This window comes from Biomphalaria glabrata, chromosome 18 (assembly GCF_947242115.1).
Source record: "Biomphalaria glabrata chromosome 18, xgBioGlab47.1, whole genome shotgun sequence".
NCBI classification, from domain to species: Eukaryota; Metazoa; Mollusca; class Gastropoda; family Planorbidae; genus Biomphalaria; species Biomphalaria glabrata.
In genome coordinates this window covers 13,344,696-13,372,098 of record NC_074728.1, presented here as the reverse complement: position 1 = coordinate 13,372,098, position 27,403 = coordinate 13,344,696, and the positions used below count along the sequence as shown (strand labels likewise).

The 27,403-nt window shown below is 35.4% G+C and overlaps 1 protein-coding gene across 1 annotated transcript; it reads left to right on the top strand.

Moving 5' to 3' along the window:
• Positions 1–326: 326 nt before the first annotated feature.
• On the top strand, positions 327–27,403 carry LOC106069805 (calexcitin-2-like). Its single transcript, XM_056017405.1, has 6 exons — positions 327–485; positions 14,615–14,667; positions 22,710–22,820; positions 24,675–24,807; positions 25,241–25,338; positions 27,117–27,403. The coding sequence occupies exons 1-6, from the start codon at positions 425–427 to the stop codon at positions 27,231–27,233; spliced, it is 573 nt and encodes a 190-aa protein (XP_055873380.1). The 5' UTR covers positions 327–424; the 3' UTR covers positions 27,234–27,403.

Below are 27,403 nucleotides of genomic sequence, written 5' to 3'. Positions count from 1 at the left end.
TGATGGGGGAAGCCTAATTGAATAATCTTTGACAGCCGTTTTGGTTGTTGTGAGAAAGAGACTTTATATTAATGAGAGAGAGAGAAGAGAAAGAAGAGAGAGAGAGAGATAGAAGAGAAAGAACGAAGGAAAGACAGCGAGAAAGAATGAGAGGGGGGGCGATGCAAGAGGATACCAAGAGAGTAGGAAGGAAAAACACATAAAGGGGAAAAGAGGGAAGAGGGAATAAAAGGGCTGGATAGAGGTAACTATGCCAGATATGTACATCCTGAGTGAGAGAGGGCTGAGACACACCATCCACTAAGACGGGTACATATATAAGAGAGAAGGGACTCATCTCTGTGTCCTTTTCTACTTGTCAGACTGTAGTACAACAGACCATTTAGTTTTCATTTTGCTCTTTGTTCTAGATTGATTCTTAATCATGTCTGCACTGTCAGATTTTCAAAGAAAGAAAATCTTAAATCTTTTTGAGAATCTGTACGGTAAGTGTGCATTTATTCCCCTTACACCCCTTTGTATGTTAGCCCAATGATTGGAAACATCATTATGAAGTGAATTCTTTTATAAATTCTTTTTTTTCTTAATATGAATTAATGTGTTTGAAATTATTACAATGGTACAACAATGTTTCAGACATGGGTATCTTGTTTTAGTGAGCTGCAGAGTTGGCAACAAAATGATAGAGCCTTTTTTCTTGGGGAACTTTCCTTTATTAGAACCAGCGTGATCTCGCAAAAAACTTCAGAACCTTATTGCAAAGCTTAAATCAACTGAGTCTGTCTGGTCAAAAGTTTGTTCACGTTCTTTCTCCGACAACCAATCTCGGATCAAGCTGAAATTTTTGCACAATTATTTCTTTTACTTGACAACACAAGAATCAATAAAGAAAATTAACCAATTAATTGTTTTGTTGGTATCTTTAACTCGAACAAGGGAAAGAAAGTGTACTTGACTGAAGTGGTGGTATAAGCTAAATTAGTCCCCTTTATAGGTCGCGGCTTTAAAGTAAGTTTGAAACAAACAATAGGTAATTATACAATCTACTATTTTTTATATTCACATTGAGTACCAGGAGTAACTTCTCTCTTATACATGTACTCGTCTTAATGGTTAGTATGTCGGCTTGAGAAGGTGTGAGCCATGAGTTCGAATTCAGGTCGTCCCCCTTTTTTTTAAATACATGCTTTTTAAAAAATGATTAGGGTAGAATTCCCTCAGATCTCCCTTTCTCCCCCCTCCCCCAACTGTTCCAGAATAGTGCTAGGACCACAGCGCAGTGAGAAAGCCAAAAGCATGGAAAAGCGCTAAACTAAAGTAATTGGTAAACATATTTCTAATCGCACAGATTTTGTTTTGCTGGTCTAGATCTATTACAAATTTAATTGAATGACTGATCCAAAGTCAAAACTAATTGGTACAATTCCACTGTGTTGTTTTTTAAAAAGTATTTCTGTTTTTCTTGTTTTTATGTCACATTTATTTAGCCCGCCGTAAACCTTGTGGCATAGCGTTGTAGCATTTGGCTTATGAACCAAAAGTATGGGTTCTTAGAGCTGTTGTCAAGATTCTAATTTGTAGCCTACACTCTTTGCTTGACCCAGCTAATAGATGCTGTTGAGAGAAAAAATACATTTGCATCTCGTGATGACCACATAATACATTCGTTGAATGTCGACCAGAGATAGGTGTCATGAACAATTGACTTCAACTGCTTCATCGAGATGAGACAAATAGGTGTACAAAGGATTTTTAGGTTCATACAATTCCAGACCTAAAAGTCACTGGAAGTTTCAGCCAGCTAAAAGCTAAGGGTTCTCAAATGTTAATAAGATATATATCGCCTCAATACATATCGCCTCACGCCGTGCTTTCTGTGCAGCATCTATAATATTATCTCATAGATTATAGATTTTAGATCAATGCTGTCTAGTAACTGACAATAAAGCAATGTCTTTCTTGCGTCATTGTGCTCCTGAAATAGTTTTAGACTTATTTTTGAGCAGGTGCTTTTTATCTTAGTTAACTAACTAAAACAACGTGAATAGCTAGATTACATGGCAGTGATGAAATATTTTATATTTACTGTAAAAAAATAAATAATTTCGAACATTCGTTTGTGGGTCCCCCTCAAGTGGAGGCCCGTGGGGGGGGGGTCGCATTTGTACTCCCCTCCTCCACCCAAGCTACGCCACTTCTATTAACAAGACATACGTGCAAGAATTTATCGCTAAAGTCTATACTCATTCCATGTTGTATATTTAACAGCCTTAGAACATCTAATCGTTGGTTTCAAACTTGATTGTCTCTATAATTAATAGCTATTAGTTAAATTAGAGGTTAGTTCATAAATAGGTCATTTGCGAGTCGGATCTAACGCTCAAGTTTCTAATACATGCAGTCAATACAATACGATTTTTTAAAATGCAAATCATTGCAGTCATTATTCTATAAATAGATACATATAGATAGAGAAACTCGTGAGAGACCATTAGGGTCTCTTTATTGGTGTGCATTACAGGTCAAGTCAATGCGTTGGGGGTTCTTGTTTATTGTGCACTGCAGATCGAGTCAAGGCCTAGAGTCATTTGTTTGGTGTGCAATATCAGATCAGGTCAAAGGGTATGGTTTCTTTTTTGTGCATTACAGATCAAGTCTAAGCGTTTGTCTGTCTGGTAAAAAATTTTTAACGCGTTATTTCTCCCTCACCCATTCTCGGATCAAGCTGAAACTTTACACAATATTTATTTTACCTAACAAATACGAATCAATTAAAAAAATAGCCAATTGATCTAGTAAGTAGACCTACTGGCAATTATTTTTTTTATAGCGACAAGGGAAATTAATCTTTCAGTATTGAGCGATATGACTAAATATGTAGTGGTTTGACCAATGTGATGCCCGGTGCGGCAGCTCCTTATGAAGACCTAAAACAAAAACCCAAATTAAACTGCTTAAGACCTTTTTTTCAAATAATGTGTCATCATAATTAAAATAATATGAATTCGCAAAAAAAGACAAAAAAAATTACAGATAAATCTTACGTATTTTCTTGCTAGTTGTCCAAAGGTCACAATTACCAGCATAGCGAGTTGCAAATGTGTCCTCGTTGATCGCCTGTAATTTTTCATCCATATTAACCTAAAGACACTTCACGCGCTTGCAGCTACACTTACCTCGGTTGTTAGCAGGGGCGGACTGGGTGTCAAAATCGGCCCGGGCATTTCTATAAAATTCGGCCCACAAATTCTCTATCATGTGATGGGCATCCATTTCTAGGTGTATCGGTCCTTAAAAGTCATTCTTAAGTTTGATAATGTATCGATATGCATGCATACAGTGAACTAAATATCTTTATAAGCAATATAGCGTCTTTTTAAATCAGCAATTAAGTAGGCCCTAAAAAGATGAAGCCTACTAGTAACACTGTTTACATTCTACATTTTATTTTCGGAAAATGTGTTTGATTAAAATAGTATTACACCGTAATGTCTGTGAAAGATTTGTTTAAACACGACGCTCAGAGGGCCGATTATAGTAAGAATATTATAAAACCTTAGTGACTTCGATCAGGCCATTTCGGTGGCCCTACCGGCCCACCGGGCATTTTCCCAAATGCCCATATAACCAGTCCGCCCCTGGTTGTTAAATTTACGCAAACCAAAATGACGATGTCTGAATCATCTTATCATTTTTTTTTTTTTATGAAACAAAAAAGCTCAACAGATTCTTATTTCAAAAGTTCGGAGGCTTTTGAAGAAACTAACAAATCAGTTGAAAGCATCTTTCATTACTGACGAAATTTGTTTTTATTCATGTAGCTAGGAACACACTTGAGACTGACTTTGATGCAATAGCTGGGAAGGTGACACAAAGTTTTATTTCACTACAAGGCTTCCTCTTGCGAATCTTATAAAATCCTTGTCTGGCACCATTTTCTTGTGGATCATCACTTAGTCCCAGATCTAAAATATAAAGACGTATCTTATACACTCAAACTTTTTTATTCTGTAAGTTATAGCCCATAAAATAAAATAACGCATTTCTTTATTAGATAAAAGGTAGAGGAAATGAAAACAAAATATAAAGAAACAAGGTCACAAACTCAAAATCGCCCCCCCCCCCCCCAGGCAGGTAAAAAGGCAGGTTTCAATATTTTCAGAAAGAATATCAGAATGAAATTCTGTCATAGGCAAATGGCATAGAAGAATGGAGAAAGAAGGCTGACAGATCTTGTGTGGTGCCCCAACGGCCTAGCAGACCAAGGGTTTGGCGAAAGTGAAGTTAGATGTGAACCTAGCCTAACTGATTTCATATAACGATTATCTAATTGATCTAATTGTTTTGTATAGAGACAATTTTTTTTTCAAAACCTCATTTAAAAAAAAACATTTCTTAAAAATAAAAAATAAAAAAATTCTTAGTTAGGTGTCTTATAGCTGGTATTTGTTAGTGCAGTTCACTCGATAGTATGAAAAACTACTGATTAATTGTTGTTTTAAATTATGTTCCACTAATATGCATATTAAATGGATTTTGTTTTCTTTTTGAAAAAGTAGTAACAATTTTTTTTTGTAAATATAGTAGTTAGTATGACATAACTTACATAACTTAGCAATACATTTTAAAAAAGAACATTTTTGACAAAAAATCTAAAACCGTTTGCATAAATGTGCTAAAAATATGTTATATAGTGAGCTTCCTTAACAAATAACCTCCTGTTAATAGTGAATAGTTGTAAAAATGGTGTATTGTTACGAAAAAACTGCTTACATAATTGATTTAAAAAATTAAATTTGTCACTTTCTGGAAAGAAAAAAGCCGTTGCATCAGAACTTTGAAAGGTCTAAAATATCATGATTTTCAATATCTTTTCTCGGTTACGAGATCTTAACGGGACTGACGGACGGACAGACATTCCACACAAAACTAAAAGCGTCTTTTCTCTTTTCGGGGGCCGCTAAAAATGAAATTAAAAAATCGATTGGAAAATTTGACCCTACTGGTACCGGTAGTACATAACTTAGTGCTAAGTTTTTCCAAGCGTAGGTTAAGGATTAGCTGGGTGAAATTTTAAATTTTTTGTGCGCCTCTAAGTGGAAGAATCAGCGATAAGTGAACCAGTCAGTCGGCTAATGTTTTTGCATGTATACGGTGGAAATAGTTTGTTTATGTTCATATTGACCGGAACACTTTTTTTTTTCACACTTCAATTGAATGACCCGCATTACAACGGCTACTACATACTTTTCTGGCTGTTGAATTCCAGAAGTCCTCTTTTTCTTTTGTCTCATTCATCCAGGGGCGGACTGGGTATCAAAATCGGCCCGGGCATTTCTAAACAATCCGGCCCACAAACTGTATGCCACATGATAAGTGTCCAATCATACCTGACCTCAAAGGCATTGTGTACATTTTAATAATGTATCGTAAGTATATCAAAGGTTGAGCATCATTTGTTTATTCAATGATTTTGAAACTATCTGATATTACTAAATGAATAAAGTATAACCTTTGGAATCGGGAATCTCTTATTGTGAAAGATTCACATTTACATTCAAGACATCTGAAGCTCCTCCTTTATCTAACACATTGTTTATAAGTAACTTTCACTCCTCGCCATTTTCTCAGGCCTATGGACTTCAATTTACATATACAACTCTTCATCCTCCATTATTTAACTGCCCAGCTCACAAGGTCATGGGGGCTGATGGCTGAGAGGTTAAGCGCTTCCAAACCTGGAGTATGGGTTCGAATCTCGGAGAAGGCTATGATTTTGAATTTCGGGATTTTCAGGACTCCCCTTAGTCTTTAGTTGAGGAAAGTTAAGGCGGTTGCTAGTTGTGATGGCCACATGATTCCCTGTTCGTAAACGATTGGCTAGGAAAGATCGCAAGGTCTAAAAGAGAACTTTACTTTACTCACATATACTGCTTTCTCAATAACTTGGAAACCTTAAAGCTGGCTACACACACACACACTCGCAACAGCATATGTCCACGTGTTTTTTAATATCCTTACGTTCAGTCAAACAAATGCTGTCAAGATAATCTCATATTTTAGCAAAGCCTCTTTATATTTCGACTTAGGTCAATAACTTTGTCGTCTTGGCATTAGTGTTTCTTATGGCGTTGAGCCTGTTCATTCACAAATGCTGTCATCATAAACTTGGTGAATCTCTAGTGCTTGCGAGAAAACATTTATAAAGTTGTTTTTTTTAACAGGTTTACGGCAAAAGCTGCTTTTAATCTTGCTTATTTTTTGCTTCTTCTTTTTTCGATTCTTTTGCATTTTGAGTCCAATCAACACATTTCTACTCTGTTCAAGATAATAATTGTGATTTATGAAGGACTTCGTCGCGGTGCCAACTCGAGATCATGCGACACCAAACCAATAAGAATTCGTATGTGACTGGATATATCATCTTTAGGACTTGGAACAGTGTTGTTGTTCTCTTTATAGATACATCCGAATATATTCACACTGACATCGATCTCTATAAGAAATAAAGAACTTTCTCTTTTTTATTGTTTAGTGACGTCTACTAGAGGCACTATATAGGCCTACGGATGAAGGATTTTCACGACAACGATTTAGATTAGTATTAGACTTAAAACGTTTAAAAAGTATTTTTTTTAATCATGACGCTCAAAGTGTTGCTTTTAAAGAGACTAATTTAAATCTTCAAACAATTTACTGGCATTCATGCGGCCCTTCCGGTCCAATGGGGTAACGGCCCACCGGGCATTTGCCCTAATGCCCATACACAGTCCGCCCCTTCATTCATCTTTCGAACGGACCGCAACCCGTACTTTAGACTCTGAACACAAACTTCTTTGCCCACATTAAAATCCTTCCCTCCCCCTCGCACCACCATAAACAATTTCTAATTGCCCTCGACCAGACACATTTTGACCCTTTCATTCTTTCGTGGAATCGCCCACATTAAAACGTCCACAGATATTGGAACGGCAACCCCACACTTACAAACCACACACACACACACACACATGTTAGGCTCTCCATTTTTAAATTAATATTTTTTATTATTCAGTCAAACAACCATCCTTATAAATGACCCCCCCCCCAACCAAAACATAATGTTTCTTCACCTTCTTCAATAGATTACCCTCTCTCATACACACACACACACACGAAATCAGATACTTTTTGGCCGTAAATTACTTAAGCCTTTTAAAAATTAGAGCGAAGTATTTAAGCTCTGCTTTCCTGGGAAACAGGGACACAATTATATTCTTTACACATGACATTTTTTTTTTTACTTTGTCAGTCATAGAACTAGAACTTTACTAGAACTAGAACTTTACTAGAACTAGAACTTTACTAGAACTAGAACTTTACTAGAAATAGAACTTTACATCCAGCCTGTATGTAAAGACTCGCCTTATATACACTCAAACTTTTTTTTTTAGTTATAGCACACAAAGATAAAATACACCCCCTTCCCCCAAACCATTAACCGTTCTACACATGATTAAATATACCGTCGGCGGACAACGGCTTTGTCTGCACGAGATGCGGAAAAATATGCAGCTCGCAACTGGATTTGCACAGTAATGTGAGACACTGCAATCAACCTTAATCAGTATTATCATTTTTACTACACAAAATCCCCCTCCTCCCCTCCCCCCCCCCAAAAAAAAAAAGTTACAAAGACAGTTTGTGTGGAAACACAAACTCAAAATCGGCCCCCGAAGTGGTCCACTTAGGCAGGTAACAAGGCAGATTTTAATATTTTCTGAAAGAATATCATAATGAAATTCTATCGAAGGCAAATGACAGAGAAGAATGGAGAAAGAATATGACAGATCCTGTGTGGTGCACCAGCAGACCAAGGGATAGGTTAAAGTGAAGGTGAAGCTAGACGTAAATCTGGCCTAACTGATGTCATAAAATGGTTATCTAATTGATCTAATTGTTTTGTAAAGGGTCAATGACTTATTCAAAGTCTCAAAAACAAAAACAAAAAAAAAAAACATTTTTTAAAAGCGAACAATTTTATTTTTAAAATCAACTAAAAACAGCAGTTTTTTTCTTCAAAATAAACAGTTTTTACAACTATTCACTATTAATGATATAAAACTACGGAAGACTATTTAGTAAGGAATACATTTTTTTTAGCTTATATTAATATATTTTAGCTAACGGTTTTAAATTTTATGTCAAAAGAATGTTTTTAGAAAATTATAAAATTCGGTCATACTGGCATTTTTAACAAAATGTTTTTTTAGAGAGAAAAACTCTAAATAAATGCATATAAGTCGAATATAATTTAAAACAACAATAATAAGTAATGTTTCTTATACACGTGAAGTGTAGCAACAGTACCATAATACAAAATACCATGCTATAGGGAAAGGTTTCTCTTTTGAGGCTTTTTACTAACAGTTACATCAATTAGATAATCATTCAATAACATTAGCTAGGCCAGGTTCACATTAAACTATATTTTCATAACTATCAGTTCATTGAATACATATGAATATTAACAATGTATTAATAATAATACCGTTAATAAATCTCCGTATCCTGTGGTATCAAGTCGTTAGTCGAACTATCAATACAACAGTCAATAGAAGACTTTCGACACGAGCACATCTCTTCTTTTTGTATCGACGAAGTCGGGTTTCTAGTTATTGATAGTTTGTAGTTCATAGTTTCTGATATTCTTTCTGAAAATATTGAAACCTGCCTTTTTAACTGCATGAGAGGACCACTTCGGAGGCTGATTTTGAGTTTGTGTTTTTACACTAACTGTGTTTTTTTTTTTTAGATCTAGTCGTAACTAAATAGAATTTCAAATGTTACAGACTTCAAATTTCATGCTGTAGTAGTTTGTGTCCATTCACACACACACACACACACGCCTTCACACATTTTAGCCGTGAATTAATAGATACATGTATGAACTATTTTAGATCTAAGCTTAGCTCCACCCGTGGAACAGTTCCAAAGGGACACACCTTTTCATAATGAAGGGCTCACTTATCTACCTCTCCCCTACTCTCACGAACCGTAATAGAAAATACTTCCCCCCCCCCACACACACACACCCACATCAACAATCCTTTCCATTTAATTTCGCGATTCCTTGGATTCTTGATTCTAGATCTAGAGGACATGCAAATCTAGATTGTGATCTATTCCGTATGTGGTGGGTTTGTCACAGAACAAACTAAATGACATGACGAAGGCAACTCGTAGGACGATTCCAAACTTTATTATACACTAAAGACCTGCAGCCATACGTGAACACATGGTGTAGAACCAAGCACAAAAGGGAGTGGAGACGACTTAGGTCCAGTAACATACGGACATTACAGCGATAAGAGATGCCGGTCGAATGGACAGTGCCCACGTTGGTCTGCCTTGTCATGCGCGGACACAAGGTGCCATCTAGGGGGAAGGGTCACGTGGATATCGGGGTGGCCGGTGTTTCCTGAAAAGATATCCACTCCACTACAGAGCCCCTAGCTTGAAACGACCCGTCCCGGGGCGTTCAGCCTAGTAGGTTTCTGAAAACTGAAACAATTGTTTCTTGTCAGTGTCTTCTGGAACGACAAACATCTTTCCAGTTTGTAACGTGCTGGTTCCATCGGTCATACAGAGTGGTCTGTCTTTCTCTAAACATAATGACTGGGAAGCTGTAGAAAGTGTGATAGGGAGCAGTGAGCGAAATCGTCTTTGCGCCTGGTTCAACTGCTTGTAGTTTCTTTTTTGTCTATGTGTTCTCCGGACTCTGTTATGCCTGTTCTTGTTTGGCTGCCCAGAGATAAAGTTCCTATTTTCCGATCCGGGGTATGCTTGATCTGTAGTGGAAATTGCATCAACTTGTTGCTCACTGGCTACTTGGTGGGTTGGTTGTGAAACAATGGGTTCACTATTGCACACAGATTGAACCTCAGCAGTGAGTTGTTGCGATTGCTGACAGTGACGCCTTACATGTCCAGCTTCCCAGCACTGGGTGCAGACTGGTGATCCATCATCAGTGTATGGGAAGAATCCTCTCTTGGTCCTCGTCCACAAAAGACCCGGTGGTGCTGTTGGTCGACTTCTGTTTTGATGGCTATGTTCCATGTGTCTTTGTGTTGGTCTGCGTTGACTATGCTGTTGACTAGAGAGTGGGTTCCTTGAACTTAGCCGACTGCTATACCCGGACCCCTTTATCTCTTCAAGTTGCTTCTCTAGTTTGGCGAACTGTGCTAAGAGAACTTAGGCCAATGTTCTTGGGCTCGAACTGCATCTTTGTTCTGGTTCTCCAACTTGAACGCATAGTTTCGTAGCGTTTGAAAGCTTGTCTGGGGATGTTGCGTCATGAACTTAAACAGGTCTCTACGTATGTCAGGATCACTGATTCCATAGGCATATTGGTCCCTCAATCTTTCCTCCTGGAAACATTCTATGCCTTCTCTTTGTTCTTGTCTGATAGCCGTCGTGAACTCCTTAAATAGTCGGTGAGAAAATTCAAGCAGTGACTCACTTCTTCTCTGCTGCGACATCAGAAATGCAATCTCTGCCTCTCGCACCGGTATGATTACTTCAAAAACAGATGTAAGTGCATCAAGCAGAGCTTCTGGATCACTTCTGATATGAGGTGGCTGAAGATCTACCTCTACTCTAGCTGGACCACTTATATTCGCAATGATGGTTGCTGTCCTCTCTTGAGGCGAGAGGTAAGGCCGAAGTTCCCATAGATCTCTTATTTCTCTGACGAAATCTTCAATTGAAACTTCATCATTTCTGCCTTCCCCACTGAAATGTCTCATTTTTCTAGCAGGTTCTATGATGTAATGAGGGCGCTGTCAGGCCAGTTTCAATGCCTCAAGTTCAGCTTGTAGTCGAGTCAACATCCCCTTAGTGACACGTTCCATTCCCTCCGGCTCTCCTCCACTGCACACGGGACCCACGTCTCTCCCCTTCACTGAACTAGGTTCCACCATATTTCCCTCCATCTGGCTGCAGGTCTTAAGAAACTCTAACAATAATAGTAACCTAATAACTAAATCTATCTCAACAGAAACAATTTTCAAGCTAAGTAAAATCACAATTAAGAAAATATAAGCAAATTATCTTAAAAACTAACTAAAACTAAATCTAACTACCCTGAAACAAAAAGAAGAAAACAAAAATAGAAAATATTTGAGAGTACAGAAACGGGAAAAAAAACAAACTGTTACTTGTAGACATCTACGTCTGGTTGTCACTTTCTTAGTTTCGGTTGTCAGGAAGCAGATTCTGAGGCGTCTTCTGATCGAACAGTGTTGTCTCACTTCCTGACCCCACTCGTGCTACCAAGTTTCTGTGGTGGGTTTGTCACAGAACAAACTAAATGACATAACGAAGGCAACTCGTAGGACGATTCCAAACTTTATTATACACTAAAGACCTGCAGCCATACGTGAACACATGGTGTAGAACCAAGCACAAAAGGGAGTGGAGACGACTTAGGTCCAGTAACATACGGACATTACAGCGATAAGAGATGCCGGTCGAATGGACAGTGCCCACGTTGGTCTGCCTTGTCATGCGCGGACACAAGGTGCCATCTAGGGGGAAGGGTCACGTGGATATCGGGGTGGCCGGTGTTTCCTGAAAAGATATCCACTCCACTACACGTATAAAAGACAATGCTTTACATTTATAATTCTAAGGATTTTACTTTTATACTATGGCAAATTTTGTCGTCACATACAAGCGCGTTCATACAGATATTCTGTGATATCAGAAATAACGTAATATCCATTTGTATTTATTTCCACAGGGTCTGGATTTATTTCGCAAAAAAAAAAAAAAAAAAAAAATGACGAAGAAATAGGTAGAAATAAACTTAAAAATAAATAAAGTCAGGCACTAAAAGTGTTAATGAGTGCTTTAGAAAGGGAGTGACATATGATTTTCTTTTAGTATTAAGTATTCGTTTGTTGGCTTAATAAAACGTTTTGGGGCGAATAAAAGCCGTTTGAAGGAAAAATAACCGCTGCTGTTTCGATCGCAAAAGGTGCTTAGTTGTTATAGATACAAGGTAAGCAATAAAAGCTACACATTTTCGTTTCGTACTTCCACCCCGAGTGAGCTATTGTAATGGCTTACAGACACACATGTATATAAAGAGAGAGAGACAGAGAGAGAAAGAGACAGAGAGAGAGAGAGAGAAAGAGTGGCGAAAAGAAAGAGAGAGAGAGTTATCTGTGGTTTGATATTATCACTAGATGAAACAATATTAAAGTCCGTAGATATAAACATTATATTGTACTTCATTTACTTCCAAAGCCTTCAAACTTTATCTGGTTATTGATTTTAAATGCTACTAGTCGACCGACGGCCGCTATTTTGCAGGGCCCGCCTTAGGCCACCGCAATCTATTCGACCGCAGTGGGCCCCTCACTTTCATAGGACCCGCGCTAATTCTAGGTCTATAAATTATTAAATTAAGCCATATTATAACTTATTACAGATTTCCCGCGGCCTCCTGTCGATTTACCAGGAGCTCCTGGAATTATTAATTTTTTTATTAAAATTTTTAGAAAACACATAAAAATCTCTTCTGAAAAAATATAGACAAAAATTGTCATTTTGGGGTGTCATTCAATATGGAAAACGCCAATCCTACGCGCGATAAAAAAAAAAACGACAATACCCGCAATTGTGGAATCTAGTGAAAGAAACTTCTCGCACCTCAAACTAATGAAGAATTACTAGAGGTCAACAATTCTCGTAGATAGATTGAAACATTTGGTAATTCTTGCTATTGTGCGTGATCTATGTAGGAAACAGAATTCTTATGATATATTGTATGACTTCGCAACACGCAAGGGTCGTGTAGTAATTCTGTGCGTAGTAAAGAATGAATAAAATGCAAAGACGAATATATTTTCTAATACATACTCTTAATTTTCACTTATTATCCGTATCCCTACCCAAACTGGGGCCCGCGAAATTCGTTTCGCATTGGGCCACAATGGTTAAGTCCGACCCTGCTATTTAGTGACGGGTGAATACTAATTGTTTTTCGCCCCCCCCCCCTCTTTTTTTTAGCCTCTAAAATAACGTTGGGTAATTCTAGTCCGTCTGACTTGTAGAAATAAAAGAGTGATCTTTCCATCACTTGGTGTCCAAACTCTTGAGCCATGAAGAGCATTATATATATATATATTATTTAGACATACGAATTGAAAATATTATTTCCATGTAGTGCTGTAAATATTTAAACTTTCTGTAGCAGCTTTTTAAAAAAAAGTTTATCTGTGTGTTTGTGTGTTATTTGCTTATTTTAAAAGTATTTTAAGTTCAATTTTACTAAATTAGTTCACGTCCAATATCGTTCTTCTTCATGTATCCTTAAAACCATTAAGTCGTCTTTCCTGGCCAGAATGTTGCCTTATATGTGCACGCAGAAAGAAATCTGGCCAGGCTCATTTAGAGAGTGTTGGAAAAAGAAGTCAGTAATTGTGTGGGAAAATGTTGGTTAGTTTGTGTGTGTGTGCATGTGTGGTGTGTGTGGTGTGTATAGTCGGCACCAAAAGTATTTCTACGTCAGCACATCAAACTGAATCTTTGCTACTATACTTGATTGCAGTCATATTGGCTTCATTTGGGAATAATGGCGTGATACAAGAGAGAGAGAGGCAGAGAGAGAGAGAGAGAGAGACCTGATCTCATTTGTAATGTAGGTAAATGAAAAGCATAACATCAGCATAGAACCAAGATATATTAATACAGCTTAACCGTGGGGATGGGTGCAGAGGACTAAACACTATACGGTAGGGAAATTTCCGCCAGATGAAATTAATCATAGTAAGGATTACGCACCTTTAGTTAGCAAAGGGAGGGAAGCATGGTCTACCTATAGATGAAGACATGATTACAAGAATGTTTGGCGCTAGTTTTCTTCCCTTGGCTTAGCACCAAGAAACACTTTTATCGCGTGTGACTATTATCTCCCCTTTTCTTCATTCCCCTCCTCACGAGTTCACAATATAGTAGGTCATCAAAGGGATAACACAAGGTAAGGGGGGGGGGTAGAGAGGGGGGGATTACTCACGGATAAAACACACTGTTTTGTTGTTGTATGTGCATTCTATATAACTGCAGTATCAGCAACAACATAGGGCAATGAAATATGATTAGGCCTGCGTCATAAAACATTATCAGTAAGGCTTATTGGATTGAAATAACCTGAGAGTCTAGACGTTATTTTTTAACGAAACGAAAGAATATATATATGTGTGTGTGTATGTGCTTGTATGTGTGTATCGTCTTTTCTTTTTTTAAGTAGGCCTTCAATATACAATATATATATATATATTCATTCACATTTTAAATGTTTTTCTATTAGAAACATAGGACATGTTACCATTGAAGTTCATTTATGATGAATCTCGGATGAAAATGTATAATTGTAGTCACTATCTATCTTTCTATCTATCCCTAACCCTATCTATCTATTTCTTTTTATCTATTTATCTACATCTATCTAGATAGAAAATCAGTGGAATGAAATATTAAAAGTTGGAGCGAAAGACAATTACGCACCATTTCACATGTTGGCGTTTTCTTTGGGCAATGTAATAATTGTTCTGTTTATTTTCCCCAGATTTAAACAAAGACGGTGTCATAGAAAAATGTGATTTTGATAACGCCGTTGAGGTAATTGTGTTACGTTTCCTTGTGGTTCTATACCAATGGACCTCATTGACCCCATCGTAAACAAACAGCATTGAGCTACGTGATTCTCTATCTCTTCTATACAAATTAAGATCTAATTGTTATCAACAATGGTTATCACCTGACAGTTTTTTCGTTGTTTTATCAATATTATCACGTGACCGTTCGTTTTGGTGAATGAGGTCCATTGGTTTTTAAAAAAAGATCTAACAATTAAATTACTAGAAACTTTGAAAGTGCTATGAAACATGTTAGTCTTATTAGTAGCTACAACGAAAAAAAATGGTCTTAAAAGGCAAACAAATTAGACTTTTCAATTAATGAAGCAACCATACGACGCCAACCGTCAGACTCTTGAGTGAGTACTAATTAGATCAGAAGAGTTGTCTGATCTGTAACCTAGGTAACACACAAACATTAGTACTGCTAGGATGATATAAGTAGATTGGTTACTTCCTGATTAGTTTGCCTCGAAATCCATTTCCTGTTTAGTTTCCCTTGGATTCCACCAACATGGGAATATAACAGAACAGTCCTAGTCAATTAGAAGGTTCTAGATAAATGGATTAGTCTCTACTTTGATTGATTATATATACCATCTAGAAACTAGTTCATCAGGTTTATTTTGTTATGAGTTAGGGTTAGCTTCAAAGAACCGAACTATCTGTATAGAATTTTCATACTTAACAGTTTATATATATATGGGCGTAGCCAGGGGGGGGGTTGGGGTTCAAACCTCCCCCCCCCCGAAATGAAATCCCCCCTGCGGGGGGGGGTAGGGATCGGAATTCAGTAATTGATTTTTTGCTTTGATTTTGCTTATTTTGGGTGACATTTTAATACTATACCATCACTATACCATCACTTGCCCCAGCGCAGCTAATGGGGTTTTGATTTTAAAACCCCAGACCAGGGGGTTTTGAGTTTAAAACCCCCTACCAGGGGGGTTTGAGTTTAAAACCCCTACCAGGGGATTTGAGTTCAAAACCCCTATCAGGGGGTTTTGAGTTTAAAACCACCTACTAGCGGGTTTTGAGTTTAAAACCCCCTACCAGGGTTTTTTGCAGTTAGAAGATTTTCATTTTATAACCCCCTATACAATATAAAAAAAGCAAATTACACATTCAAAATTCTATGAGGGTTAGATTCAGTAGGGTTTGAATCTAAAAAATACCTCTTAAATATAAAAAAAAAAGAAAATTACGCACTCAAAATGTTATGAGCGTAGGTTAATGGGTTTCGTCTCAGTTTTGAGTTTAAACCCCCATTCAGCGGGGTTTGAATCTAAAAATGCTTCTTCAATATGAAAAAAAAAAGTAAATTATGCACTTAAAATGTTATGAGCGTTTAAACCCCTTTCAGAGGGGTTTGAAGGTAAAAAATACCTTTTTAATATTAAAAACAAAGCAAATTATACACTCAAAATTCTATGAGTGTAGTCAAAGGGTTTTAAGTTTAAACTCCTGTGGAGTTTGAAGTAACAAAATAACTCTTCAATATAAAAAAAAGCAAATTACGCACTCAAAATTCTATGAGAGTTGCCAAAAGGGGTTTTGAGTTTAAACCCCCTTTCAGCGGGGTTTGATGTTAAAAAAATACCTCTTTAATTTAAAAAAGTAAATTACACACTAAAATTATTTGAGCGTAGCCAAGCCAATTGGGGGTTGAGTTTAAACCCCTCTCCTACAGATGGCTTTTCTTAAAAGTTTAAAACCCCTCCAGATGGTTTTTGAGTTTAAAATCCCACTACAGAGAGTTTTGAGGTGGAAAACCTCCATCTTCAACATTATTGTAAGGCAAACTACCAAATTCTAAGACCGTAACTAAATGGGGTTTTGAATTAAGAAAAAAACAACTCCAGAGTTTTTAGTTTAAAATCCACAACAGATGATTTTGACGATAAAACCTCCCTTTTCGATATAAAATCTAAAGCAAACTATAGTCACCTAAATCCAAGAGCGTATTCAAGAGAGGTTATACATTTCTACCAGTGGCGGGGCTCCATAATTAAAGTGCATTGAATAGACATCTGCCGAAATTGAAAAACCCTAATGTGGCTCAACAAAGATGGCTAGGACAGATTTTAGGAGTCAGTTATTGATATCGGGTCTAAGTCAAGGAAAATCCTATGCCGAATTGGGAATCGACACCTTAGTAAGGTTGTGACAGAGCGTCGCATGAGGTTTGCGGGACATGTTTTCCGACAAAATGAATTACGCATACTAAGAGTTGCGATGACATCCTAGTACAACTTGGCGCCAGTAAGGCAGTAAGAATAGCATTTTAGGTTTTTGAAATAAAACTTTTTATTAGCAGGAAAATTTACTGTAGATACCTCAGAATATTCATTTTGTTGGCTTTCAATACCAGAAATAGTGCTTGGCTCCAAGCGCTCCCCCAGACCCCATTGCTGGCAATGGCGGGCAATCTACAATTTTTCCACTAACTCCAGGAAGAAACATTCTAGGGCATAATAAACGTCTTTCAAACGAATGAAGGGTCAGAATGTAATAAAGATCATGTAAACACAAACATACATACTATTTTTTTTTTCGCGGGAAGGGGGGGGGGGGGAGGGGGAGGAAGAAAAAAAAATCTCCCACCCAACCCCCCCCCCCCCCCGAAAAAAATCCTGGCTACGCCCATGATATATATATATATATATATATATATATATATATATATATATATATATATATATATATATATATATATATATATATATATAATATTAAATGGCACAGGATAGAACATTGATTGCAGCGTTATCTAAAAAAATCAGCAATCCTATCATTACATATAAAACATTTGTTGCTTCAGTAGTTACTATTGTATTTCGTTACATTGAAGAGATGTCTTGTACATTGTTGGAATGAATGAAACTGTGGGATGTTAAAGACATGGATGTTTTCAATGGATTCACTGTGAAATGTAATCTTTCATGATTAGATAATCAAATTATGTAATGTAATCTTTCATGATTAGATAATCAAATTATGTAATGTAATCTTTCATGATTAGATAATCAAATTATGTAATGTAATCTTTCATGATTAGATAATCAAATTATGTAATGTAATCTTTCATGATTAGATAATCAAATTATGTAATGTAATCTTTCATGATTAGATAATCAAATTATGTAATGTAATCTTTCATGATAAGATAATCAAATTATGTAATGTAATCTTTCATGATAAGATAATAATACATGCAATGTAATTATTCATGATTAGATAATCATACATGTGATGTAACCTTTCTTCATTATATAATCAAATAATGTAATGTAATCTTTCATGATAAAATAATCATACATGTGATGTAATCTTTCATGATTAGATAATCATAATATTACTATGGTAACTATGGTTACAGTAAACTGAGACTCACAATCAATTTAAATGTTAGAAATATCTATTCTGAATGAAGTTTGATTGTTTAATAAGCTTTCAACTCACTTGACTGATTTGTATGTTTCAGTAATGAAAATTAACATTTCCCTTGTGGGAGGGTATGGTATGGCAAACGGCACGGCTCGAATTCGGGTCCCTAGCAGATACCACGTGACCAAGCAGCCATTCTTGTAATAGCACTCGTTCACCCGAACTATTGAGCTGTAACGGATGATACATGGCTATATTACTTTCTAATAGCTATATTACTTTCTAATAGCTATATATTACTTTCTAATAGCTATATTACTTTCTAATAGCTATGTCACAGCTTTCCTATTATATTTATAATAATAACTCTATAGAATCTACCTTAGGTCTCGATACGTCTAGGCGTCCCTGGTTCAGTTCTAGTTAACGAAATAAAACAATGAAACCACTAGATCAAACACATAAACTTTAATCAGCTTTACTGCATATCACACACGCTGGTCTCTGTCTGATCAACCTCTGACAACAAAACACACTTCCGGTCATTCGCGCAGAATGTAAAAATAGATTATACATACATACACACATTCATCCGTGACAAGCTATATAACTATCTAATGGCTATATTATCTTATCTTATCTTATATAATACAGACGTTACTTCAAAAAAGAAGATGATTACGTCCTACGCGTCATGCATTTAGTCATGCATATTAACCAATGACTTAAATTCTGCCAAGTCACTGGTTTTCCTGGCTAGCTCAGGCAACCCATTCCATGCTCTAATAGCACTAGGGAAGTATTTGTACAAATTTGTCCTAGCATATGGGACGAGGAATGTGCTATATTACTTTCTAATGGTTATATTACTTTCTAATAGCTATATTACTACCTAATGGCTATATTACTACCTAATGGTTATATTACTATCTAATGGCTATATTACTATCTAATGGCTATATTACTATCTAATGGTTATATTACTATCTAATGGCTATATTACTATCTAATGGCTATATTACTACCTAATGGCTATATTACTTTCTAATAGCTATATTACTACCTAATGGCTATATTACTTTCTAATAGCTATATTACTACCTAATGGCTATATTACTATCTAATGGCTATATTACTACCTAATGGCTATATAACTATCTAATGGCTATATTACTATCTAATGGCTATATTACTATCTAATGGCTATATTACTACCTAATCGCTATATTACTATCTAATGGCTATATTACTATCTAATGGCTATATTACTACCTAATGGCTATATTACTACCTAATCGCTATATTACTATCTAATGGCTATATTACTACCTAATCGCTATATTACTATCTAATGGCTATATTACTATCTAATGGCTATATTACTACCTAATGGCTATATTACTACCTAATGGCTATATTACTATCTAATGACTATATTACTACCTAATGGCTATATTACTACCTAATGGCTATATTACTACCTAATGGCTATATTACTATCTAATGGCTATATTACTATCTAATGGCTATATTACTATCTAATGGCTATATTACTACCTAATGGCTATATTACTACCTAATGGCTATATTACTACCTAATGGCTATATTACTATCTAATGGCTATATTACTATCTAATGGCTATATTACTACCCAATGGCTATATTACTATCTAATGGCTATATTACTATCTAATGGCTATATTACTATCTAATGGCTATATTACTACCTAATGGCTATATTACTATCTAATGGCTATATTACTATCGAATGGCTATATTAATATCTAATAGCTATATTACTATCTAATGGCTATATTACATAAGTCTATATGTTGATCTTTATCATTTTTTCCCATAGACATGCAAAGAGTAATGTAAAACAAAAATTAGTATATTAGTTCTGTCCTGTTTCTGAGGGTGTTGAGTCGTTTTTTTTTTGTTTTGTTTTTTTTACCATTGCCAGTTACTAATTAGCTATGGATGAACTTGGGAATAACCTAAAAACAAGTTTAAGAACTTTACCACTTACCCCTAAATAGTACATATATTTCTGTTCTTAAAACTAAAGAAAACTATAGTATAATAAGGATAGCAATGTTAGAGAGAGAGAGGCCTAGGAAAGTGCAAAAAGCACTATTGATTTTGTGCAGTCTACCTGCCCGTATGCCATATTTTGGATCTCAAAAACTGTAAGTGCTTTTGTAAATTAAATCTTTCTAAAGTCTTTATCGTGCAAAACATGAGAAATTAAAACCCCAAAATAAGAAAAAAAAACACACTTTTATACAACTTATAGAGCGATTTTTTTGCTCTTAAATGAATGTTAGATTTTAAAACAAGCAAAATATTAAAAAATCCTTTTTATTTAATATTAAAAAAAAGAATAACTTATCTAAGTGAAAGAAATCCTCACTTGCAACTATATATCTCAATAATATCAGTTATTTCCCTTATTCAATTTCCAAAAAAAAAAAAATAATAATTACCAATAAATAATTGACTAATAGTTCTATTTTTTTAGCGGCCCCGAAGGGGAAATAGACTCTGTGAGTTTTGTGTGGTCTGTCTGTCCGTCCGTCCCGTTTAGATCTCGTAAACTAGAAAAGATAGTGAAAATCCGACAGACATCATGATAGTTTAGAGTTTAGACTATTCAACGTTCTGATGCAACGGATACTTTTTTCTTTTCTGAAAGCGAAAAATGTAATTTTTAAAATCAACTATGCAAGCAGTTTTTTTTCATAAAACTACACCAATTTTTACAACTATTCCCTATTAATAGTAACAAACACCGGATGTTATTTAGTAAGGGAGATAACAATTTACCATATTTTAAACACATTTATGCAAATGATTTTAGATTTTTTTTTATTTTTTATTTTTTTTATTGCAAAGGTATTGGTGAGTTAAACAAGTTCTGATATATACTACTGCATTTACAAAAAAAAAATGTTTACTTTTTTTAAAGAGAAAAAATCTATATAATATAAGTGGAAAACATAATTTAAAACATTAATTAATAAGTCGTTTTTCATATTACCACATCTACTCCAGATCCACCATATAACCATAGGATACATGTAATTTTTTTCTTTTAGGCTTGAATACGAAATTACAAAACAATTAGATCAATTAGATAATCATTATATTACATCAGTTAGGCCAGGTTCACATTTAACTTCACCTTCACTTTCACCTATCTCTTGGCCTGCTGGACCGTTGGGGCATCACTCATGATCTATCAACCTTCGTTCTCAATTCTTCTGTCATTTGCCTTTGATAGAATTTCATTCTTATCTTCTTTCTGAAAATATTGAAACCTGCCTTTTTACCTGCCTGGTTGGACCACTACGGGGGCCGATTTTGAGTTTGTGTTTCGACACAAACTGTCTTTGTAATCTTGTTTATAATTGTTTAAAGTTTCAACGGGTGTGGGAGAAATAACGTGTACAAACTTTTTTACCTGACAAATTGAGTTGATATAAGCTTTGTAAAAGTGAATGTACTAGACTATATTGTATTCTTATATAGGCTTAGGGTGTAGACTAAGAGAACGCGGCGCAAAATGTCCCTGAACATAAATTTATGAATCTTGAAGGAAAAGACGCAATTTGTTCAGGATAAATTTTCTACACCTGTAGCCAAATTTCAATCAAAATTTTGTTTATGCTTTGAACAAAATTATAACGGTAAAACTATGGCCAAGGAGCTAGTAATTCTTTTGTCAAGGATGTAGGACTTGAGCAACTGTCAATTTTCTAGGAAAATCGTAAGAGCCGTTTCTGAGGACTGTGTCCACCCACACCAAATGTGCGACTTAAAAATAGGTATTGTAAAAGTGAGACGGAACATTTTGTTTTCTAAAAGTGAAAACTTTTGTTTTTAAAATAAAATTGTCAATAAAACAATATTTTATCTGAAACTGCAAGTTTAGTGGTCGAAGATGTGTAATGGGAAGAGACGTAATGGATTTTTTTCTGTGTCTTTTGTAACGCTGAGATCAACATATTATGTAAGTTCTTCGATGAAATCTAAAGGGTTGATGTATGTGATTTCTTAGAATCAATCAATTATGTTATTTCAAAAACATGTAGACCTACTTTTGTTTCAAGCACCTAGGTATGCACTGTATACATGTTTAAAACTTGATTTAATTTGCAGTTTGTGTTATTTAATAGTTTCCCTTGTTTTGTATCTGCGGCTGTGGCTATTTTTTTTTAATTCAGCGTCTATCTATTTATAAGACACATTCTTAGTTCACGATGTCTGTATACAGGCAGGTGACAAAAAGTACTTACTGGCCTGCTTTGAGCGTGATCGCAAGTGTAAATCAGGTTTTTTTAAATGTAGGGCCTACATTGTGTTAGGGGGAACTAAGACTGTCGTTGTTGATAGCTCATCGTTTTGAATATCAATGTTTGTTATCTCAAGCTACGCTTCATTCCTCACGATATCTCTCTCAAAGGTCACTACTAACATAACCAAATATTTTTTAAAATCTTATTTCATCTTCGGGTAACTGTGCTAGAAATATTTAGCCTAAACCTGCCTTTAGAGCTTAAAAAAAACCCACAGGGATGAGACTACGAGTTTGTGTGAAAACATAACTTCCTTTGCTATTTTACTTTTGTTTACAGAAAATCTCTACTCTACATCACTGGAAGAACAACGATGAGGCCTTCAAGAAAGCACAAGAAACAGTCAACGAGATTTGGGAAGGTTTGAGGATAAGAGCTGACAAAAATAAGGTAAGTGACCAAACTGCAAACCAGCTTTGGTCATTTCAACAGCTCACGAAACTAGACAGTAATGACCCATTTGTTTTAGCTTCAATCTAAGCATTGCTGACCTGCAGAGGTTTCGTTATACAACCAGTATACCAACTAGCTTTTTAATGGCAAAAAAATAAATATTCAAACCATTTTTAAATCGTATAGGTCAAGTTTTTTATATGATTCTTCCTATAAAGGTTCAACAAACATGTATGCTTTAAAAAATAGTTATGTGTTGTGCTAATTTCTACTCTCTCGAATTCTTGGAAAACTTTCAATAGGAGATGTGTCACGATAAACTAGACAATGTCAAGGACGCTAAATGGAACTTGACTGTTGCCAACTACAAACATAAGAATTGGGCTCGAATTTGAACCAAAGAGCTTGGAAAAGTAGAGTCAGGAGTGCTTAAAGTTGCTCGAAAATTAACAAAAACATTTTTTTTTTAAATGTACACCAAGAAGGCAGCTATTTCTAGTTTTGCTGCCATGCATAAAAATGTCCAATCATTCAAATGATATTATTAAACGATACGTCACTTCACCCAACGTGAACAAGTTTCAGTTTGTTTAGCTCTATTTACCTTATGCCAGCTCACTAGCAGAAACATTGATATCTATTGTTATTTGTTCTTAATTTGCTATATATCATTGATTCCTATCTATATGTCTTAATTTGTACAAAGCTAATACCAACTCTGTCTGTCTGGTAAGACGTCTGTACACGTTATTTCTCCGACACCCAATCTCGGATCAAGCTGAAATTTGCACAATTATTTCTTTTAAACGACAAAACAAGAATCGATAAAAAAAAAACAATCAGTTATTAACTATTGGTAATTCATTATTTTGTTTAGTATCTCGAACAAGGGAAAAAACGTGTACTTGACTGAAGTGGTGGTATAATTTGAATTAGTTACCTTTATGGGTCACCGCATTAAAGTAAGCTTGAAACAAAACAATAGATTACTATATAATCTTCTTTAGTCATAAGCACCACTAGTCCAGATAAGTGAAAGGGTCATAGCGTATTGAGAAAGCTAAAAGCCTGAAAGCGCTAAAACGAAAAAAAAAGTAAAAATATTTCTAATCACACAGATTCATTGTTATTGATCTAGATCTATTGCAAATTTAATGACATGACTGATCAAAATTAATCAATACAATTACATTTCGTTTAAACTTTGATTTAAAAAAAAAAAATATTTTCCTTTGTTTTTCTTGTTCACTATCTACATGTCTTAATTCTTCATCATCTACGTGTCTTAATTCTTCATCATCTACATGTCTTAATTCTTCATTCTCTATATGTCTTAATGTTTCATTCTCAACATGTCTTTATTTTAAATTATCTACAAGTCTTATTTTTTAATTATCTACATGTCTTAATTTTAATTATCTACAAGTCTTATTTTTTTAAATTATCTATATGTCTTAATTTTTAATTATCTACAAGTCTTATTTTTTAAAATTATCTACATGTCTTAATTTATAATTATCTACAAGTCTTATTTTTTAAAATTATCTACATGTCTTAATTTTTAATTATCTACAAGTCTTATTTTTTAAAATTATCTACATGTCTTAATTTTTAATTATCTACAAGTCTTATTTTTTAATTATCTACATTTCTTAAGTTTTAATTATCTACATGTCTTATTTTTTAAGTATCTACATGTCTTAAGTTTCAATTAACTAAATGTCTTTTTTTTAAATTATCAACAAGTCATGTCCTAATGTTTCATTCTCTACATGTCTTAATGTTTCCTTACATACATGCCTTATTTTTTTATTCTCTACGTGTTTTAAGTTTTCCTTATCTACCACCTAGGACGGTAAAATCACCAAAGAAGAGTGGACAAAGATGTGGGAAGAGTGTATAAAAGATGTGGTCGACGGAAAGAAATTTCCAGAATGGCAGCAGAAATACATGGAGTTTATGTTCTACGCTAACGACACATCAGGTTCGTCTGCTAAACCTTGTAAACCTAAACAAATTGCTTGGAAACTACTGAAGAGTTTGCGATTTTATTTTGAGACCTTGCGATCCATGGGAGCACATGATGTAAAGCTCATCTGTTTCTGTGGCCGACGGTTAACTAAGGTGTTTTATTGCCAGGCGTCCTAAAATTCCCGAATTTTAAAGTCTCAGTCCTTACCTTAATTTGAACTGATACCCTTTGGTTCTGAGGCCAAGAACTTTACCCCTCAGCCACCACGGAAAATATAATGAGCTATTTAACAATATTGTTCTGTCATTGCTTCAGTGTCTACCTTTCAATAACATCTTCGCTCATTTCTCGATGTCCCGTTGTTTCGTGGGCTAGAGTATTTTATCCCATCACTAGGAGGATAGTCACCTGGCGATTGATAGTTTCTGATGCTTCTCTCTTACAGGTGACGGGTTCATTGACCGTGACGAGTACACAGCCATTTATCGTCTGTTTGGTTTCTCACAAGATGACGTCAACGTTTGTTTTGACAAGATTTCACAAGTAAGTAAATCTACTGTGGATGTACTCTGCAGACTTGACTCAGTCTTCTCTAAATCGTTTCCGTCCATTCATTGAGCGTGTACACTTCAGTGGAGCAGCGCTTCAATTTATTTCTGATCCAATGGCTGGGGGAAAATAAAAAACAGCAACTCAGAAAAATATATGATTGAAAACACGTAAAGATTGATAGGAGCTATGATAATGCTGTAACTCCAGATAGATAGTCCAACCTACTCGTGTGGGAGTAGAACTTATTAGTTCACGTGTAGGAGTAGAACCTATTAGTTTACTTATAGGAGTAGAATCTATTAGTTCACGTGTTGGAGTAGAACCTATTAGTTTACGTGAAGGAGTAGAACCTATTAGTTCTCACGTATAGGAGTAGAACCTATTAGTTCACGTGTAGGAGTAGAACCTATTAGTTCACGTGTAGGAGTAGAACCTATTAGTTTACTTATAGGAGTAGAATCTATTAGTTCACGTGTTGGAGTAGAACCTATTAGTTTACGTGAAGGAGTAGAACCTATTAGTTCTCACGTGTAGGAGTAGAACCTATTAGTTCACGTGTAGGAGTAGAACCTATTAGTTCACGTGTAGGAGTAGAACCTATTAGTTCACGTGTAGGAGTAGAACCTATTAGTTCATGTGTAGGAGTAGAACCTATTAGTTCACGTGTAGGAGTAGAACCTATTAGTTCACGTGTAGGAGTAGAACCTATTAGTTCACGTGTAGGAGTAGAACCTATTAGTTCACGTGTAGGAGTAGAACCTATTAGTTCACCTGTATTAGTAGAACCTATTAGTTTACCTATAGGAGTAGAACCTATTAGTTTACTTATAGGAGTAGAACCTATTAGTTCACGTGTAGGAGTAGAACCTATTAGTTCACGTGTAGGAGTAGAACCTATTAGTTTACTTGTAGGAGTAGAGACTATTAGTTCACGTGTAGGAGTAGAGACTATTAGTTCACGTGTAGGAGTAGAACCTATTAGTTCACGTATAGGAGTAGAACCTATTAGTTCACGTGTAGGAGTAGAACCTATTAGTTAACTTATAGAAGTAGAACTTATTAGTTCACTTGTAGGAGTAGAACCTATTAGTTCACGTGTAGGAGTAGAACCCATTAGTTTATTTGTAGGAGTAGAACCTATTAGTTCACTTATAGAATTAGAACATATTAGTTCACTTGTAGGAGTATAACCTATTAGTTTACTTGTAGGAGTAGAGACTATTGGTTCACGTGTAGGAGTAGAACCTATTACTTTACGTGTTGGAGTAGAACCTATTAGTTTACTTGTAGAAGTAGAACCTATTAGCTCACGTGTAGGAGTAGAGACTATTAGTTCACTTTTAGGAGTAGTACCTATTAGTTTACTTATAGGAGTAGAGCCTATTAGTTCGCGTGTAGGAGTAGAGCCTATTAGTTCGCGTGTAGGAGTAGAAGTAGAACCTATTAGTTTACTTATAGGAATAGAGACTATTAGCTTACTTATAGAAATAGAGACTATTAGTTTACTTATAGAAATAGAGACTATTAGTTTACTTATAGGAATAGAGACTATTAGTTCACGTGTAGGTGTAAAGTCTATTGGTTCACTTGTAATAGTTTAGCATATTAATTTACTTGTAGGTGTAAAGCCTATTAGTTCACTGTACTAGTAGAGCATTAGTTTACTTGTAGGTGTAAACCGTATTTATTTACTTGTAGGAGTAGAACCTAAATCTTGTCTTATGTATTTCAATTATTTGTAACCTGTATGTATTGCACTGTTTCGCCAGGGTCTACCCAAAAATATGTTATCTAAAGAAGACTTTGAAGCATTGTGGAGGGAGTACTTCGTAGCAGAGGATGAGAATGCCAAGGGAAATTTCTTGTTTGGCAGACAGTCACACTAACTGGCCTTTCATGAACAGAATTGGTTCAACTAGTATCGTTACACAACATTTCACATACCTGGCATAGGCACAGTTATCTCCCCGCCACTGAGAGAATGAATGAAATAAACACCACCTACCATATTGATTAATATTCCTCTTCTAATTGATTAAAGAACTTATAACACGGA

What these genes read in the sequence shown, in the direction of transcription:
- LOC106069805 (XM_056017405.1), top strand. Translation starts at nt 425, where the DNA reads ATGTCTGCACTGTCAGATTTTCAAAGAAAGAAAATCTTAAATCTTTTT. An exon ending in ATTTTGATAACGCCGTTGAG is followed by an intron (nt 14,668 to 22,709) that starts GTAATTGTGTTA and finishes TTTTGTTTACAG; the next exon opens with AAAATCTCTACTCTACATCA. An exon ending in CTACGCTAACGACACATCAG is followed by an intron (nt 24,808 to 25,240) that starts GTTCGTCTGCTA and finishes TCTCTCTTACAG; the next exon opens with GTGACGGGTTCATTGACCGT.